General features: G+C 40.4%; 1 protein-coding gene across 14 annotated transcripts in view; it reads left to right on the top strand.

The window, feature by feature from the left end:
* The window catches only part of vav2 (vav 2 guanine nucleotide exchange factor), a 220,936-nt gene that overhangs the window by 193,602 nt on the left and 12,964 nt on the right, over positions 1-14,370 (top strand). For 8 of the 14 annotated variants that reach the window (XM_034229475.1, XM_034229480.1, XM_034229473.1 and 5 more), the window contains 9 exons: positions 4,198-4,297; positions 6,594-6,689; positions 9,023-9,091; positions 9,273-9,359; positions 10,393-10,481; positions 10,571-10,703; positions 11,053-11,067; positions 12,078-12,187; positions 12,371-12,472. In XM_034229475.1, the coding sequence (XP_034085366.1) occupies positions 4,198-4,297; positions 6,594-6,689; positions 9,023-9,091; positions 9,273-9,359; positions 10,393-10,481; positions 10,571-10,703; positions 11,053-11,067; positions 12,078-12,187; positions 12,371-12,472 (801 nt within the window). The remainder of the gene's footprint in view (positions 1-4,197; positions 4,298-6,593; positions 6,690-9,022; positions 9,092-9,272; positions 9,360-10,392; positions 10,482-10,570; positions 10,704-11,052; positions 11,068-12,077; positions 12,188-12,370; positions 12,473-14,370) is intronic. The other 6 variants (XM_034229483.1, XM_034229477.1, XM_034229476.1 and 3 more) reach the window with 3 other exon arrangements.

The raw sequence follows: 14,370 nt of genomic DNA, 5'->3' as shown, positions 1-14,370 counted from the left end.
CCTCATTATGAGCCACTGCAGTGTCTTGCGATAAGCAACAGTTACCAGGGGATTTGGACCTTCACAGCACCGCTCTCATCAGGCATCTGGGCGATTTTCCTGAGGACCTGGCTTGGCATAATTAATTCTGTTATCTATGCTTGTAAGTAGCTCTGACCTTTACAACAATGTGCTTGTATCGCCTTCTTCCTCACGTTGGTGCGAAAGATGAAAAGCTTTTCCCTTTTGTATTCTATTTGTCGTCAAACTGAATGCCATGCTGAAAATGTCACGGGTTTATCTCGACTACTTCTCAATTCTTAAACAGCCCAGCTAAATGGAAAAGTGCACTGAGGAGCAGCTCTAGAAAACTGAATGGGTATCTAAGTGCCCTCTTGTTGATATCCTCATTTGCGACATTCCCCAACTCATTTCCGGAGTAATCTGGCTTCCTGATATCCCCGCTCTGCCTAATCATGGCTGCACTTTGAGCCTCTTTATCGGAGGTCTTTTCTTCATGTTCTCCTCCATTTGCTGTGTGCTGGATATGTTGAGTGGAGGTGAGGGGGTCCCAATGCCATGTGTCAGAGAATATTAGGCGGCTCCACAGTCTGTCACTTCTGGTTTGCTTGGAGATTGGCTCGGCTCGCAGGACTTTACAAGGGCGGGGGTTGAAGTTCCCAGGGCGTCGTTGCTCAAAATTGCATTTTCTGTGAAATAACATGCACCACAGCGTCCTTATTATGAAATAGACCTGCCAGCACAGCAGGGCCATAGCGCTGCTGCTGAAGAGAATACAAGCAGGTTTATTAATGCACCAGCAAACTCTCTAACCCAACGGGGAACTGTCTGAAACAACTATGCCGTTTAGAGGCTACTGGGCAGCTTCTGATTTTCCTTATAACCACGCCTGTTTGAATACTTTATTTTTCAAATACAGACTTCTGCAGGCATTATAGTGTCATAAGAGAAAACTTGCCAATTTGGTGTACTTGGGGAAAAAGTCAAGGTTCCCTGTGGATTATAGCTACTCTTTATGAACGGGTCCCAGTTGTGTTTGTGTGGTGCTAACAAAACTAGCAAAAGAGGTAGGTAGAGATGCAAGCAAGTAAACATGAACATGAATGTTATTCAATTTCTAAAAAAACTGGCCCTTTGCAACTATTTTACAAGGAAAATCAGTCATTCAACACTTTTGTTGGAACAAATCTATTATGATAAGTAACATTCTGAAAGACGGACTAACTATAGATCACTGGGAAAAGAGTGGGGAGATAAATAAGTCTTTCTTATTAAGTCCAAACACTGATGAATATATACGAACAATATTAGAGGTAGCCTTCATAAACTATACTAAAGTCCTTTAAGAAGAACAGTCCTTAACCTTTATTGTGTTCTTGCTCATTTCCTTTAATGTTCCCTTGTATATATTTCTATGATTGTTTCATGCCTGTAATACCTTGCTTCCCTTTTACTGCTATCATGGTTCCCCCAATGACACCAGAAGCTTGAGTTCTTTGCATTGGTTTCCTGATAACGTACTGTGTGACGAGTGTCTCTTAAATATGACCTTGGATCTTCCCTACGCTTCATAGTCCACCCGCTGCCTTATATTGGAACAAGGCCCCCATTCATCTCAATCACTTTGTCGTCCTGGATGGACAGGAGCTGATGGGAGCTGTCTCTCTGTGTGTGGATCAAGTCTTAATCAGGAGCTTATTAGCCCAGGGCCAGTTTAACCAGGCTAGGAGCCCCACTACAGGAGGGCTGTAGTCAGGGCTCAGCGGGGGCTCCAGGGACGCTCCAGGGATCATCACTGTGGATCTCTGTAGAGAAGACGATGATCAAGAGATGATGGGTCCTTCAAGAGGAAGATTTTCTTTCATTGTTGAGAATTCCACCTCTGGTGAAACATGCGATGATTGACACTCTTAACATTGACAATAAAGACATTCCTCACCTGCCATATTTTTTTATGTTAGTTTTTGTAGCAGTTGAGTTTAAGATGCAAACATTAAAAAACCTATATACGACTAGAATAGCACAATGCCGTTTCAAGTTGTGAAAAGCATTGCTTATATCTGCCCTATGAGTCAGATCTGCACCATAATAGAATGGGTTCTTCCTTGGCCCATACTACACCCTCCTACCAAGTCTCATGAAACTCAGGCGTGTAGTTTTTCTTTAATATTGCTGACAAACAGAGAAACCAACAGCCAATTGTTTTTATTTGTTCCTTGATGTGGGTAGCCATAAATCAGTTATGCTTCTTTAAAAAAAATATACTTCTCATTGAAATGTCAGTCAATTTAAGTTTTGTTTTAATTAAACTTAAAATTCACCACATGAATGTAGCAGCAAGAGGATGAATTGATATTAAGTTGTACTCCCACTGCTTCATCAGAGCCGTTTGCAGTCCACTTGTCTGCCTCACAGATCTATCGGAGGCATGATTAGACTTCAGTGTGCCAGCTCTCTGCACCGCTCGAGACTCAGATTAAGAGACCGGAGTGCCAACTCCACCGGAGGGGGGGTGTTGGGTTTAGCACTTCACCAGCCGTGCCAATGCCCTACTTTGACTCAGCGAGTGAGCAGGAGGAATGTGTGCCTCTTTGCAGTGGCATCCTCCAGGCAGGATGACTTTGATCTCCTTCCCAACTGAACCCACAGATCTGTGTCAGCGTCCCATTGTAGTGTCTAATGAATACAGCTCTCATTTCCTCACTGCTTTTTTTCCACCTCACACGCTGATAAGAGGAACTCTGCAAAGCAGCTGATATTAGACAACGCCTTTCATTAGCAATCTGGGATTACAACAAGAGGAGGCCGCCCCTCCAAATATTGCCCTGGGATCAGAATCTGGTCATTACTTATTTATAGTATTCACGTATACTCCTAATCACACTACATTTATTAACATATTCATTTAGCCTTTCCTCTACAGTGCCAAATGACTCTCAGGCTGACCTCTGAAATTGTGTTTATTAATCTTCACATTAATGTGCCGTACATTGCCGAAAGGCTGATTGTGGACTCAAACACCAATCAAATCTTCCTCTATGTTTTGACAAAGATATGATTTATATCCCAACCTTTTGAAAAGAGCCTCATTAGTCCTTATTAAGCCGGCTGGAGATGCTTTTATGAGCTGACGTGTCTTCATTAGTTCCTGTACTCGCAGAGAACAAGCTGAAAATATCTGAATCATAATCCCAGCAGTGGATTTATCTTTACGGACATGAATGTTTCATCTTTTGGAGCGTGAATATACGGTTGCAGAGGGACCGTGTGGGAGTAAAAGTAGTTAATGGCTTAAAAATGTATTAATCAGCAAGCCAGAGAGACTGTGAAAAATACTTTGAATTGTTGATAGTTAGATCATATTGCTTATACAACGTTCTGTACTTGTGAAACACTTTCTAGTGTGCTCACCTTGGCAAACGCATTCCTAAGGTAGTGCACAATTCACCAGTTTTCTTCTTATTTCTGTGTTTTCAAATGTTGTTTTGGGTGTAGGTCTTGGTATGCTTTTATTTTGACACAAAAGAATACTTCAAAATACATAACAGTTGCTTGAAGCAGCTGAAAAAGCTTTCAGAGGGAGCTTCAGGTCTTTAACCCGGTACCTCTTGCTCAATTCATGTTGATGTAAACTAGAAAGTGGGGGCCTAATTGGTCACTGTACATTTCTCATGTTTTTATCAATGCTGCTATTGCTTTTATATAACTCATGCTGTGTGAGTAGGGAACTGTTAAAAGCTCTCCACTAACAAAAAACAACATGAGTGTTCAATCGATATGCACAGTATACTATAAAAAGGTACTGCAAAAAAAGGATGTGGATGACGACATTACAACATAGTTTCACTTGTATTTATAAAACTACATTATTTTTTCCTAAGATTATATTTATGAAATAAGAAGAAACCGATCATATACCTTTAGTTTTGTTTGGCTTTTCTGCTGAAGATTTATGAAAATATGTTTTTGCTGTGCACACCTCACTGTCCAATCTTGTTTTGGAAACACAATGATTGACCAAATTGTGATTTCTGGCACATAATGAACAGCCCTGGCATAATGAACCACTTTCATGCGTGACTTTTATTTGTAGTGTTTCCTCCCTACGTCCCATGAAGGGCGATGAGATGTGACGGTGTATTTAGATTAACGGTGTATTTAGATTAACGGCTGTTTTTGACTTGTGTCCTTCCCCAGGTTGTTGATCTACGGTCTTTACTGCAGCCACATGGAGAACGCACAGAAGACACTGGACGAGCAAATAGCGACACGAGAGGACGTCAAGATTAAAGTGGAGGTAACGCCCTTCACCTGTGACATCCCACTGATTTAGTGCATTGCTGTGAAAATATCAGTGTGAACAGAGGCTTCTATTTCAGACTGAATACTGATTCGTGAGCAGGTAGGATTAGCATCTTGCTAATGGACCTAAAACCTGGCTTAATGTGGAATGGGACAGGGGCTTTAATGACAAAATGACACCTTACAAAAAACATTATAAGCCACAAGACAATAGGTGACAATAGAAATGTTCTTCCACCTCCAATAGAATTCAACATATGTAGGTTATTTCCTTTTCTTTCTTTTTTTAAACATTAGGTTCCTATATTCACTAAATGGCCAATACATCCTTTAAGGCCCTGTCACACTGTCCCGAAATTGACACCCGATGGACACACGATAAAGGAAATGTTCAAATTCGGCTGTGATCGTAGCAACATCGGGCCATTCGTGAGGGCATCTTAAGCCATCGTATGACCGCCGGTGGAGTTTCTCAGGCTCCGGCAGCAACTTAGTGAGCGGCAACTTCGTAAGGCACTCGTGAGGACATCTTGTCAAATCGTGTCATCTTCGTGTTATCATCGGTGCCATCGGGCATTCGCCCTCACTCTGATCGGGGCGAATGCCCGATGGCACCGATGATAACACGATGCCCTCACGATGGCCTTACGAAGGGAAAAATTGACACACGAATTCAACACGAAAATGAACCTTCGCAAGGTCCTTCGGCAATTTTTTGGCATGCCAAAGATTTTGCCACCGCTCACGAAGTTGCTGCCGGAGCCTGAGAAACTCCACCGGTGGTCATACGATGGCTTAAGATGCCCTCACGAATGGCCCGATGTTGCTACGATCACAGCCGAATTTGAACATTTCCTTTATCGTGTGTCCATCGGGTTGTTTTATTGCACAACAAAATCATGTAAATATATTATGTAAATAACCCAATTTGTGTTCTGTGAAACTAAAAAGGATATAATATATTATTTTGAAGGACAGTTGACAGGAAGTTGTTGTTGTTATGGAAACAACATTACGGAGAAAACGTAATATTTTCTACATATAACGACGGATAAAATAAAGAACAAAGTCTGAAGATATCAGTACAGTATCATAGCACTGTAACATAATTGTTTTTGGTACTTTCATTGCAATTGTATGTCTTAAATGTAATGTAAATGTTGCCTTCGTGTGTGGTTCGGGGCCATCATCGTGCGAAATTCACAATTCCATATTCGTGTGTCCATCGGGTGTCAATTTCGGGACAGTGTGACAGGGCCTTTAACAAGGACAGTTAGGAAGTGTATGCAATGTATGCAACCATTTACATGTTTGCACTTTACAAATGTCTACAGAAAACTTCTCTTACGACATGAAGTATGAAATTCTAATTTGCTGTTGAATAAATGAAAACATTGAATAATTAATGACATAAATAAATGTATAAATGTGATCCAAATGTTCCGTGGTCATGCACAAATTGAGATAAAATCAGAGAGGCAAATAATTTAATTTGCAAATATGCCCTTAAGGACTGTTTAATTCATAATATTCTGATGTACTGAACTCAACATAACCCCAGATGTATTGGCGAGTGTATTGTGGGCAGAGTGGTGGATTTCAAGATGTCTTGCTTAATACTCACCAATTCTTACATGGGAAAAGCTGTATCACATGTATGGGTCTATTGAAACTCCTTCTTTGTATAAAATCTGAAGTGATAATAGAAGAAACGCTAACACACTGCTGTAATAATGGTGTTAAGGCACATCAGCACTTACAGTAGCATGTTTAGAGAAATTGCTTTAAGAGCTGTTGACAAAAACTCTGGGATACTCTCTTTCCAAATAGAAGATCTTTGTACCGGGATATATAAGCTTCTTTGTCCACAAAATCCTTATTTGTAGAGGGATAAGCTGTCCTTGTTGCTGCATGGTGATAGAAAGTGAATAAAGAAACGCCTACACAAGCCACTGTGATGAAACCTCATAGTGTGACACATACAAAAGACAGTTTCTAACGGAGCCTGTGCAGAGTTTATAAAAACATATTCATTAGTCAGAGGAATTTCCCAGTCAGCATTCAGGCCTACTGCATCACAAAGCTTTTGTTTCCCCTCAGAATAATAAACTGGGCTCGTTGTTGCTGATGGAATGCCGAATGAATGTGTGGAAGCGGTCACAACAATACAACAAGACCCCATGAATTATTAAACAATGAATGAATGCTTGTTAGTAGGAAGGAAATGTGCTTTGTGGCCTTATGCAATGTGTAACAACTGCCCTGCTGCTTGTGTTGTTGTTCTTCCTCAGGAATGTACTATGAAAGTACAGGAAGGGAAGTTCAAGCTGCAGGATCTGCTGGTGGTTCCCATGCAGAGGGTGCTGAAGTACCACCTACTACTCAAGGTAGGATGCATCTCACAACATTATTTCTCTGGATGCTCCATGTGTTTGGAAAGCAACATGCTTATTACATTCCATCTTTTAAATATCAACACTCATCCCTGCTTGAAGCACAAAACGTGTATTTGAAAGGTTTAAGGCTTGCTTCTTTGAATTATGAGACGAGGGGCCCCTGGTCACAAACACACGCCCTGACACCTTTCCTACATAGAAGAAAGACACACAGACTTTGTGGTGGCTTTGTCTCTTTTGTAGTTTATGCCTTTTTTTAAATTCATTTTGTAGTTGTTTAACGAAGGTGACAAGTATTACAGGTTAAAAGCATAGGTCAGATGTCTCAAAGTGTACACGTTAATTAATTATTTTTTCATTTTGGCTAATACTTAATAACCAGTCTGAGTCTGTCTTTATTCCTTACTATGAGCTTCAACTGGGGACCATCCTGTCATCGTTTTCTTGACCACGCCACCAATTCTGTTTCTGTACTTCTATTTTGCCTTTTGGAACATGCTGCATGTTTGCCTGTGTTCTTTATTTTCGACTTTTCATTTATTAACTATGTCCATTATTTTTGGTAATTAGCATTTTGTGTTTATGTTATGTAAATATTTAAATAATGTTAGTTTGTAGTTACCTACAATTTAAAATGATGATTTAATCAATTTGATTTCCTAATTAATCAAATAAGTAATTCATCACATTAGATTAGATTTCTGCTTCTCAGGCAGTTTAGCTCATGTCATGAACAGATTCCTCTGGGTTACCTGGTAGCTATAATCATTATGTAGCCGTGCATCGATGCCCTAATATGAAAATATATTTAAGCCCAATGACTAGCCACACACTTCCTCTCCATTATTCCTCCCTGGAGCTCTCCTCCTGGCGATGAAACAAGACGGCCACTGTAATATCGCCCATGATTAATTGACTTTGCATCTCAATTATGGATGAGCATATGAGTTTATGAAGCGGTGCATAAAGGAGCTGAGCGTTGGCTTCAGGTGATTGTGGGGCTTCACGGAGAGCGACTTGTCTATTAGTCTGTATCGAACCCCTGCAGGAGCCTCAGCCGGGCACTGAGGTCAAATCAAGCGCACTCTAATCCAATTCAACGCACCCCATTTCACTGCATCCAACCGCTTTGCAGGGACACCGCTGCACGGCCCGGGGGCGCGTCACACTGACAAGTCCTGTTTATTTGTCCACTCATGCACGTCTTCAGTAGATGTTGTGTAGATATCACCACGGCAGCGGTCCCTCTATCCGGTCATGGTGTGAATACTTTCATCTTTTATGTACTTTGGCTGCACTCTAAATAAAGTGAATTCAGCACAGTCATCTCAGAAGTGATTCTCCTCCAGCAGGGTTTGAATAGTTGATGAATTTGCAGTGTTTTTATGAACCTGTGTGAAAGCTGAGTTTATGGGCTGTGCTGAGAGTCGTCGGGGCGGTCTCGCTTGAGGAAAAATAACACCACGGTATTAAAAAGATCTGCTGAGTTGTTAGATCATTTATATAAAATTAAAGTTAATTAAGGTGAAATTAAGCCTAAGGAGAACTCTCGTCCTTGCTGTGCGGCTGCTGGTGGGAAGCCTTTGAGAGATAATGCTTGTGTCGCCGCACTAATGGCTCGTACTGGTTATTCAGCATGGCTGCACAGTGGGGGTTAGACCGGGGGGGATATCTGAAGGTCATGCCCTCTTATAGCTAGCAGGTGGAAGAGAGTTGTCATAGCGGGAAAAGCGAAATGTAATGCATTGAAAATACATCTATCAACGGGCCCTATTATGCTTTTTGGGGTTTTCCCTTTCCTGTAGTGTGTCATATACTGTAGGTGAATGTGAAAGGCTAAAATCCTCCCGTTGTATAAACTTTAGTTCGTCTATCAATGTCAACAACGACAAGACAACATTTGGTTCAGTAGTGTGTTTATTTCTTAGTTTTGTTAGGACACTGCTGATGGATCTGCCAACTGGTTAAACATATGGCACAGTTTCAGTTGTATTTATAAAACTATAAAAGCTTTAATGGGATTTTCATTTATCACAAAACACATGGCTCTATAGTGTTTTATAAATCATTCTAAAAAGCTAGTGGAGGAGACATGCCATCCCATTTAAAAAATGGTGTCATTGTCCTTTAGCTTATTAGCATAAAGCTTAAAGATGCCTGGAGGCTAGTTAGCAAACGTTTAATTTAATGTATGTTTCTGTCTGACTCAGATGTGTGTCAGTGTCAAACACATCAGCTATACATCTGTTACAACATCTCCTCTCATTAGTATAGGCTTTGAATCAGTGTGTTTACTACATATGAATAATGATCTCCCTCCACAGGAGCTGTTGACTCACTCAGCGGACCGACCGGAGAGACAACAACTGAAGGAGTCTCTGGAGGCGATGCAGGTCAGTGTGCTCATGAGTGAGCTTTAAGACACGTTACATAATGACTCTACAGCGCTCAGAGCCAAAAGCTGTATAAAATGTTTCATACAGCTACTGCGCCTCAAAGGGACGTACAGCTACAGTGATATGACAGATGTCAAAAGAGATTCTAGACTGAAAGAATGTTTGCCTTGCCTCCCAGGACCTTGCCATGTACATCAACGAAGTCAAGAGGGATAACGAGACGCTGAAGAAAATCAGCGAGTTCCAAAGTTCAATAGAGAATCTTGTAAGTATCGTCAACGCCTTTTATTTTTCAAGTTTCTTTGGGCTTGATTCATGTTCTTACTGTAGGTGAAGCCACATGAACATGCTTTTACCTGACCTAAGTAGTTTATACAGTAGTCTATGTTTATTTGAGTGCTTTATTAACTGATTTGAAGTGGGTTTGTTAAAGGCAATGTCATGTTTATCCACAATAAATCATAATAATACTCCACCCACTGTTCATTAAACGTAATCAAACCACACTCTGTTTTTTTAATGTTTAACTATTACTAGCGTTTCAATGAATAAGGGTTTTCTTACTTTACGTTTGTTGCTTCTTCAACACATGTACGCTATAGTTCAATGGCTATAGCTTCAATTTTAACAGAGATACCAGAGTGGTATTCGTTTCACACCTTTTGCCAAAATGTCATCCACAGCAGCACCGTTTAACTCTGTCACATTAAAGTAAATAGTATAACGGTAACCTTGTATCATGAATCTATTGTTCCTGCTTCTGTTTTATTTTACAAAGCTAGATTTGACATCTTTGCAGAAGACATTTTGAATATAAAAAGTAATACACTGTCTAACGTTATCACCAGGATGGGATTCAATGTTTGTGGGAGTGATTATTCACTGAGCATTAACCCAGAAATAATAACCTTACCTTGCTTCCTCAATGAATGATTTAGTGTTTACCTTCCAGGCTGATGTTCAACGTCTGTTATATTTCCAAATATTTCTAATGGGACTGTATCATTCTCTGTTATCACTTCTATCTTCATGTATTGTTCCTACAGAGGTGCAACTAGTCACTGGGTTCATTGTGGCCTTATAAATATGCCACAGATACAGTAAACAACTTGTAGATGTGGATTACCAGGATGGAAAAGAAACAGGGACTGAATATTTTCCGAGATGTATCATTTAGTAGAAATCTATTATGATTCTGTCTAAAATTCAAGTGTAGATGAATTAATCATGGTTTCTCATTAAATATAGAAGTTATAGTATTCAGTGGATTGACATGCTGTGTGTCCTTTTGACCGAAGCAGCAGGTGAAACTGGAGGAGTACGGGAGGCCAAAGATAGACGGAGAGCTGAAGGTGTGCTCCATCGTCAACCGAACGAAACAGGACCGGTGAGAACGATCTCTCCAGAATAAAATACCTCCAGAAATTACATATTCTTACAGTTGGAAAAACAATTAATATGTGTGTTTGTCTTCAGGTATATATTCCTGTTTGATAAAGTGGTCATTGTCTGCAAGAGGAAAGGCTACAGCTATGAGCTCAAAGAGATTATCGAACTGCAGTCATATAAAATGTCCGACGACCCCATGAACAACAGAGACATGAAAAAGGTAAGAATCACGCTTGAAAGGACCAAGCTAAACAATATGTATGCAGATGTTGTAACATCCCGCGTAATCATTACAAATGTTGCCCTTGAGCTGAAGGACTTTGTTGATGGTAATTTGCAGATGTAGATCTTATGAGTAATGCGTTGACGTTTCATATTATGCATTGTGCTCGCCCATGCTTGAGAAACCATGTTAACGAAGGGCATTTAGGATTCATGAAATCGTACCGCGGTGCATTTTGCCACAAGTCTAACATGGCTTTTTTGTTTTGAATCTGCATGTGTCTGTTCATGTTTTGCATGTGTAACTGGCTCTTTCTCTGGTGTCTTTCTTTTTGCATGCTTACCAGTCCAGTGGAAAAATGGTAAGCTCAAGTTGACCCTTTTTATTTGACTCATCTTCTCATAATGGCCTATTTATTGGCAGTGGTGTTTTATAGGTGTCATGCTGTGAATGCACGTGCACTCTCCAGCGTTTGGAAATATGCATCGCTAAAGCATGTGGAGTATCTTATAGTTCAGAGTAAAAGGGATAATTGGGATGTTTTAGAAGTGGAGTTTTATGAGGTACTAATCTATAGTCAGTGTTAACTATAGTGGATGGTTGTAGGTGAACCCCCAGTTTGGAGAAACAAACAGGAGTACGGCCACAGAAGCTAAACATTGTTCTGTGTGGATGGGGGGTTAACGAATCATAGCCCAAAAGTAAAAATATAAGTTAATATATATGTTGAATATTTTTACCATTTTGTAAAAGAGCTATAAAGTCGGAAGGCGTTTTCAATACCATCTTTAAAGCCACCAGACTCCTATGTAAAAAAAAAAAGTATTTTTTTCTTGGAACACTACATTTGCTGTGTACCTCTGCCTAGTTTGTTTGTGTTATTGTTTGACTTTGGGTTGTCCCTATTCCCCTGCATAACAGTTACACAGCTTAACTAACAGATCAAGGCAGCAGTAGACCAGCAACCTCTGTGTTCTGTGAGTCAAAATTACAGTTATTTTTCAATAGAGTCTGGTGGCTTTGCCAAGAGCATAGATAAAAGCTACAGTGCCCCATCGAAAACAGAAATGTTTTACATTAGCTCATGGTTAGCTCTCACAGCCAACTACTGTATAGCAGTGAACATATGTAACCTTAATCAGCAGCTGTTCTCCCGCACGTTGTATCCAAATTGTGATTGTCTGCAGCCTGACTTCATACAACCTCACTTTAAAACATGCAAACCATCCCTTTTAGATGTGCTGATATTTATTTAGTTTTTTTGTATGTTTTTTATGAAAGCGCAGAAATCACTAAGTTATTTGCCTGTTTTTATCATTGCCATCCACATATGTCTCCACCATCTGTTCCTCACTCACTTCTTCTCCCCAGTGGTCGTACGGTTTCTACCTGATCCACCTGCAAGGGAAGCAGGGCTTCCAGTTCTTCTGTAAAACCGAGGAGACAAAGAGGAAGTGGATGGAGCAGTTTGAAATGGCCATGTGAGTACGATTACACAAAAGGGTTGGTAACTTTCCTGGAAATTCACTTGAGAAATCGTCTTTAAAAAAGATAACCAGATGGAAAGTGTCTGTTTTTTTACACTCTGTTAATTAAACATTTGAGAAATCAAGCGACTTCATCACAAAGTCAAACAAATCTCATTAATTCTTGTTTACTTCCAGGTCCAACATCAAGCCAGAGAGAGCCACAGCCAATCAGCATAACTTTCAGATGCACACATTCGATAAGAACACCAACTGTCGAGCCTGCAAGATGCTCCTGAGGTAACTCCCTGATAACTCCAGTGCTGATCTGCAGAACAGCACATTCATATTTTACAATAAATAATGAATGCATGTACTTCTAGACTTTCCGAGGACTATCATGTATCCAGCTTTATTCAGCAGGAACACAGATGTATTTAACTCCGTTGTCTCTACACTCGTAGCAGACACAGAGTGTAAGAATTCAATTCAATTCAATTCAAAACCTTTATTTATCCAGGTAAAATCCCATTGAGATCAATGATCTCTTTTTCAAGAGAGACCTGCAGCAGTAGGTTCCACAAGAAGACATAAACACATAAACAACAAAAGGACATCATACAGCAAAATGTACAGGGATTACAATTTACATATTTAACCACAAGTACAGGTACCAACAGCATCTGATTTTGTAGCATCCAACCGAGCTTTAAAAACATGTAGTGGTACTAGCTTGGTAATTTTTCATTCTTTTTGCAGACTGTTCCATGTTAGTGGAGCTGCACATCTAAAAGCTTTCTTCCCTAAGACAGTCCTAGCACTTGGCACATTTAATAAAACCACAGCATGCGATCTCAGGCAATAAGTACTTTCAATTCGCAGAGAGATCAGGGAGCAGATATAAGATGGTAGTTTATCCAACATGGTTTTGTAAATGAAAAAGTACCAGTGACTGAGCCTCCGTACAGTAAGTGATGGCATAACCGCCTTGGTATACAGGGTACAGTGATGCGTAAGTGCTTTACAATTTGTCAAAAATCTCAGTGCACTGTGATACGCAGCATCTAACTTGCTCAGGTAATTGGCAGGTGCATTCATATATAACAAATCACCATAATCCAGCACAGGTAAAAAGGTCACAGTGACTAGCCTTTTCCTGGCCTCAAGTGAGAAACAGGACTTATTTCTGTAAAAGAAACCTAGCCTAACCCTCAGCTTTTTAAGCAGGTTATTGACATGACGTTTAAAAGGGAGACAGTCATCAAGCCAGATACCCAAGTATTTGTAACAGAAGAAATACTTGTATATACGCTCAGACATGTTATGCAATATTCATACGAAGATACTGTATAGCCATGATTTATGCAGGGGTGAAATAAGAAGCCAGGTGATTGTACCTGATTAAGCAGTTGACCAATCACAATAAAGCTGGCCAGCTAACCAATCAGAGCAGACTGGTTTCAGACAGAAAAGGGGTGCTGCAGCACAGGCAGGATGAGAAAAATAAAGAGCTTTTGAACATTAAAGCATGTAAACATGTAACGGTAGAGGCACAAAATACGAATAAGAAATAATCAATAACAGTTCAGTCAAAATAAAACAAACATAATTATGTAGGACGAGTAATAATCATGTACAAAAGTAAAAGTAGTGTTATACTTAAATGTGTCTGATGAACAAAGGGAGTGAAGTGCTAAAATGAGAGGATATTCTGCCACATTTGGTGAGAGATGGATAAACACACTTACAGTAAATCACAGAGGGAATATGTTTTTGGCTAGCGTAGCCTCTTACTAGTGTAAAAGCAATCCTTGGAAGAAATGTTTCTTACTCAGTCTGACATTTTTAAACCTTCCCCTTCCCAGCACTACCCGCTGTGTCACTGAGCGCTCCCCCTCCCCTGTGAGAGTGCTGCTCCTCTGCAGCAGTGACAGCCCGAGTCACTGAATCACCACTTTCCCCTCTATTACAGTCAGCCGGCTGAACTCCACTCTGTGTATTGACCCACACATTTCCTGGCTGGGCTGACCTAAATTCACAGAGCCAGTGGTAGCAGGGACCGGCGTCCCCGCTCCCTGCTAGATGCTAATTACTGCTGCAGCCCCAGCGGATCCCCATCCTGATTTATGGCACTTACTAGTCAACATGGCAGTGTGCAACACATGCGGCGTTACAGTAACTGCAACCAATCTCAGTAC

The sequence above is a fragment of the Gymnodraco acuticeps genome, unplaced genomic scaffold (genome assembly GCF_902827175.1).
Source record: "Gymnodraco acuticeps unplaced genomic scaffold, fGymAcu1.1, whole genome shotgun sequence".
Taxonomy (NCBI): domain Eukaryota; kingdom Metazoa; phylum Chordata; class Actinopteri; order Perciformes; family Bathydraconidae; genus Gymnodraco; species Gymnodraco acuticeps.
This window is presented reverse-complemented; position numbering and strand designations above follow the sequence as displayed.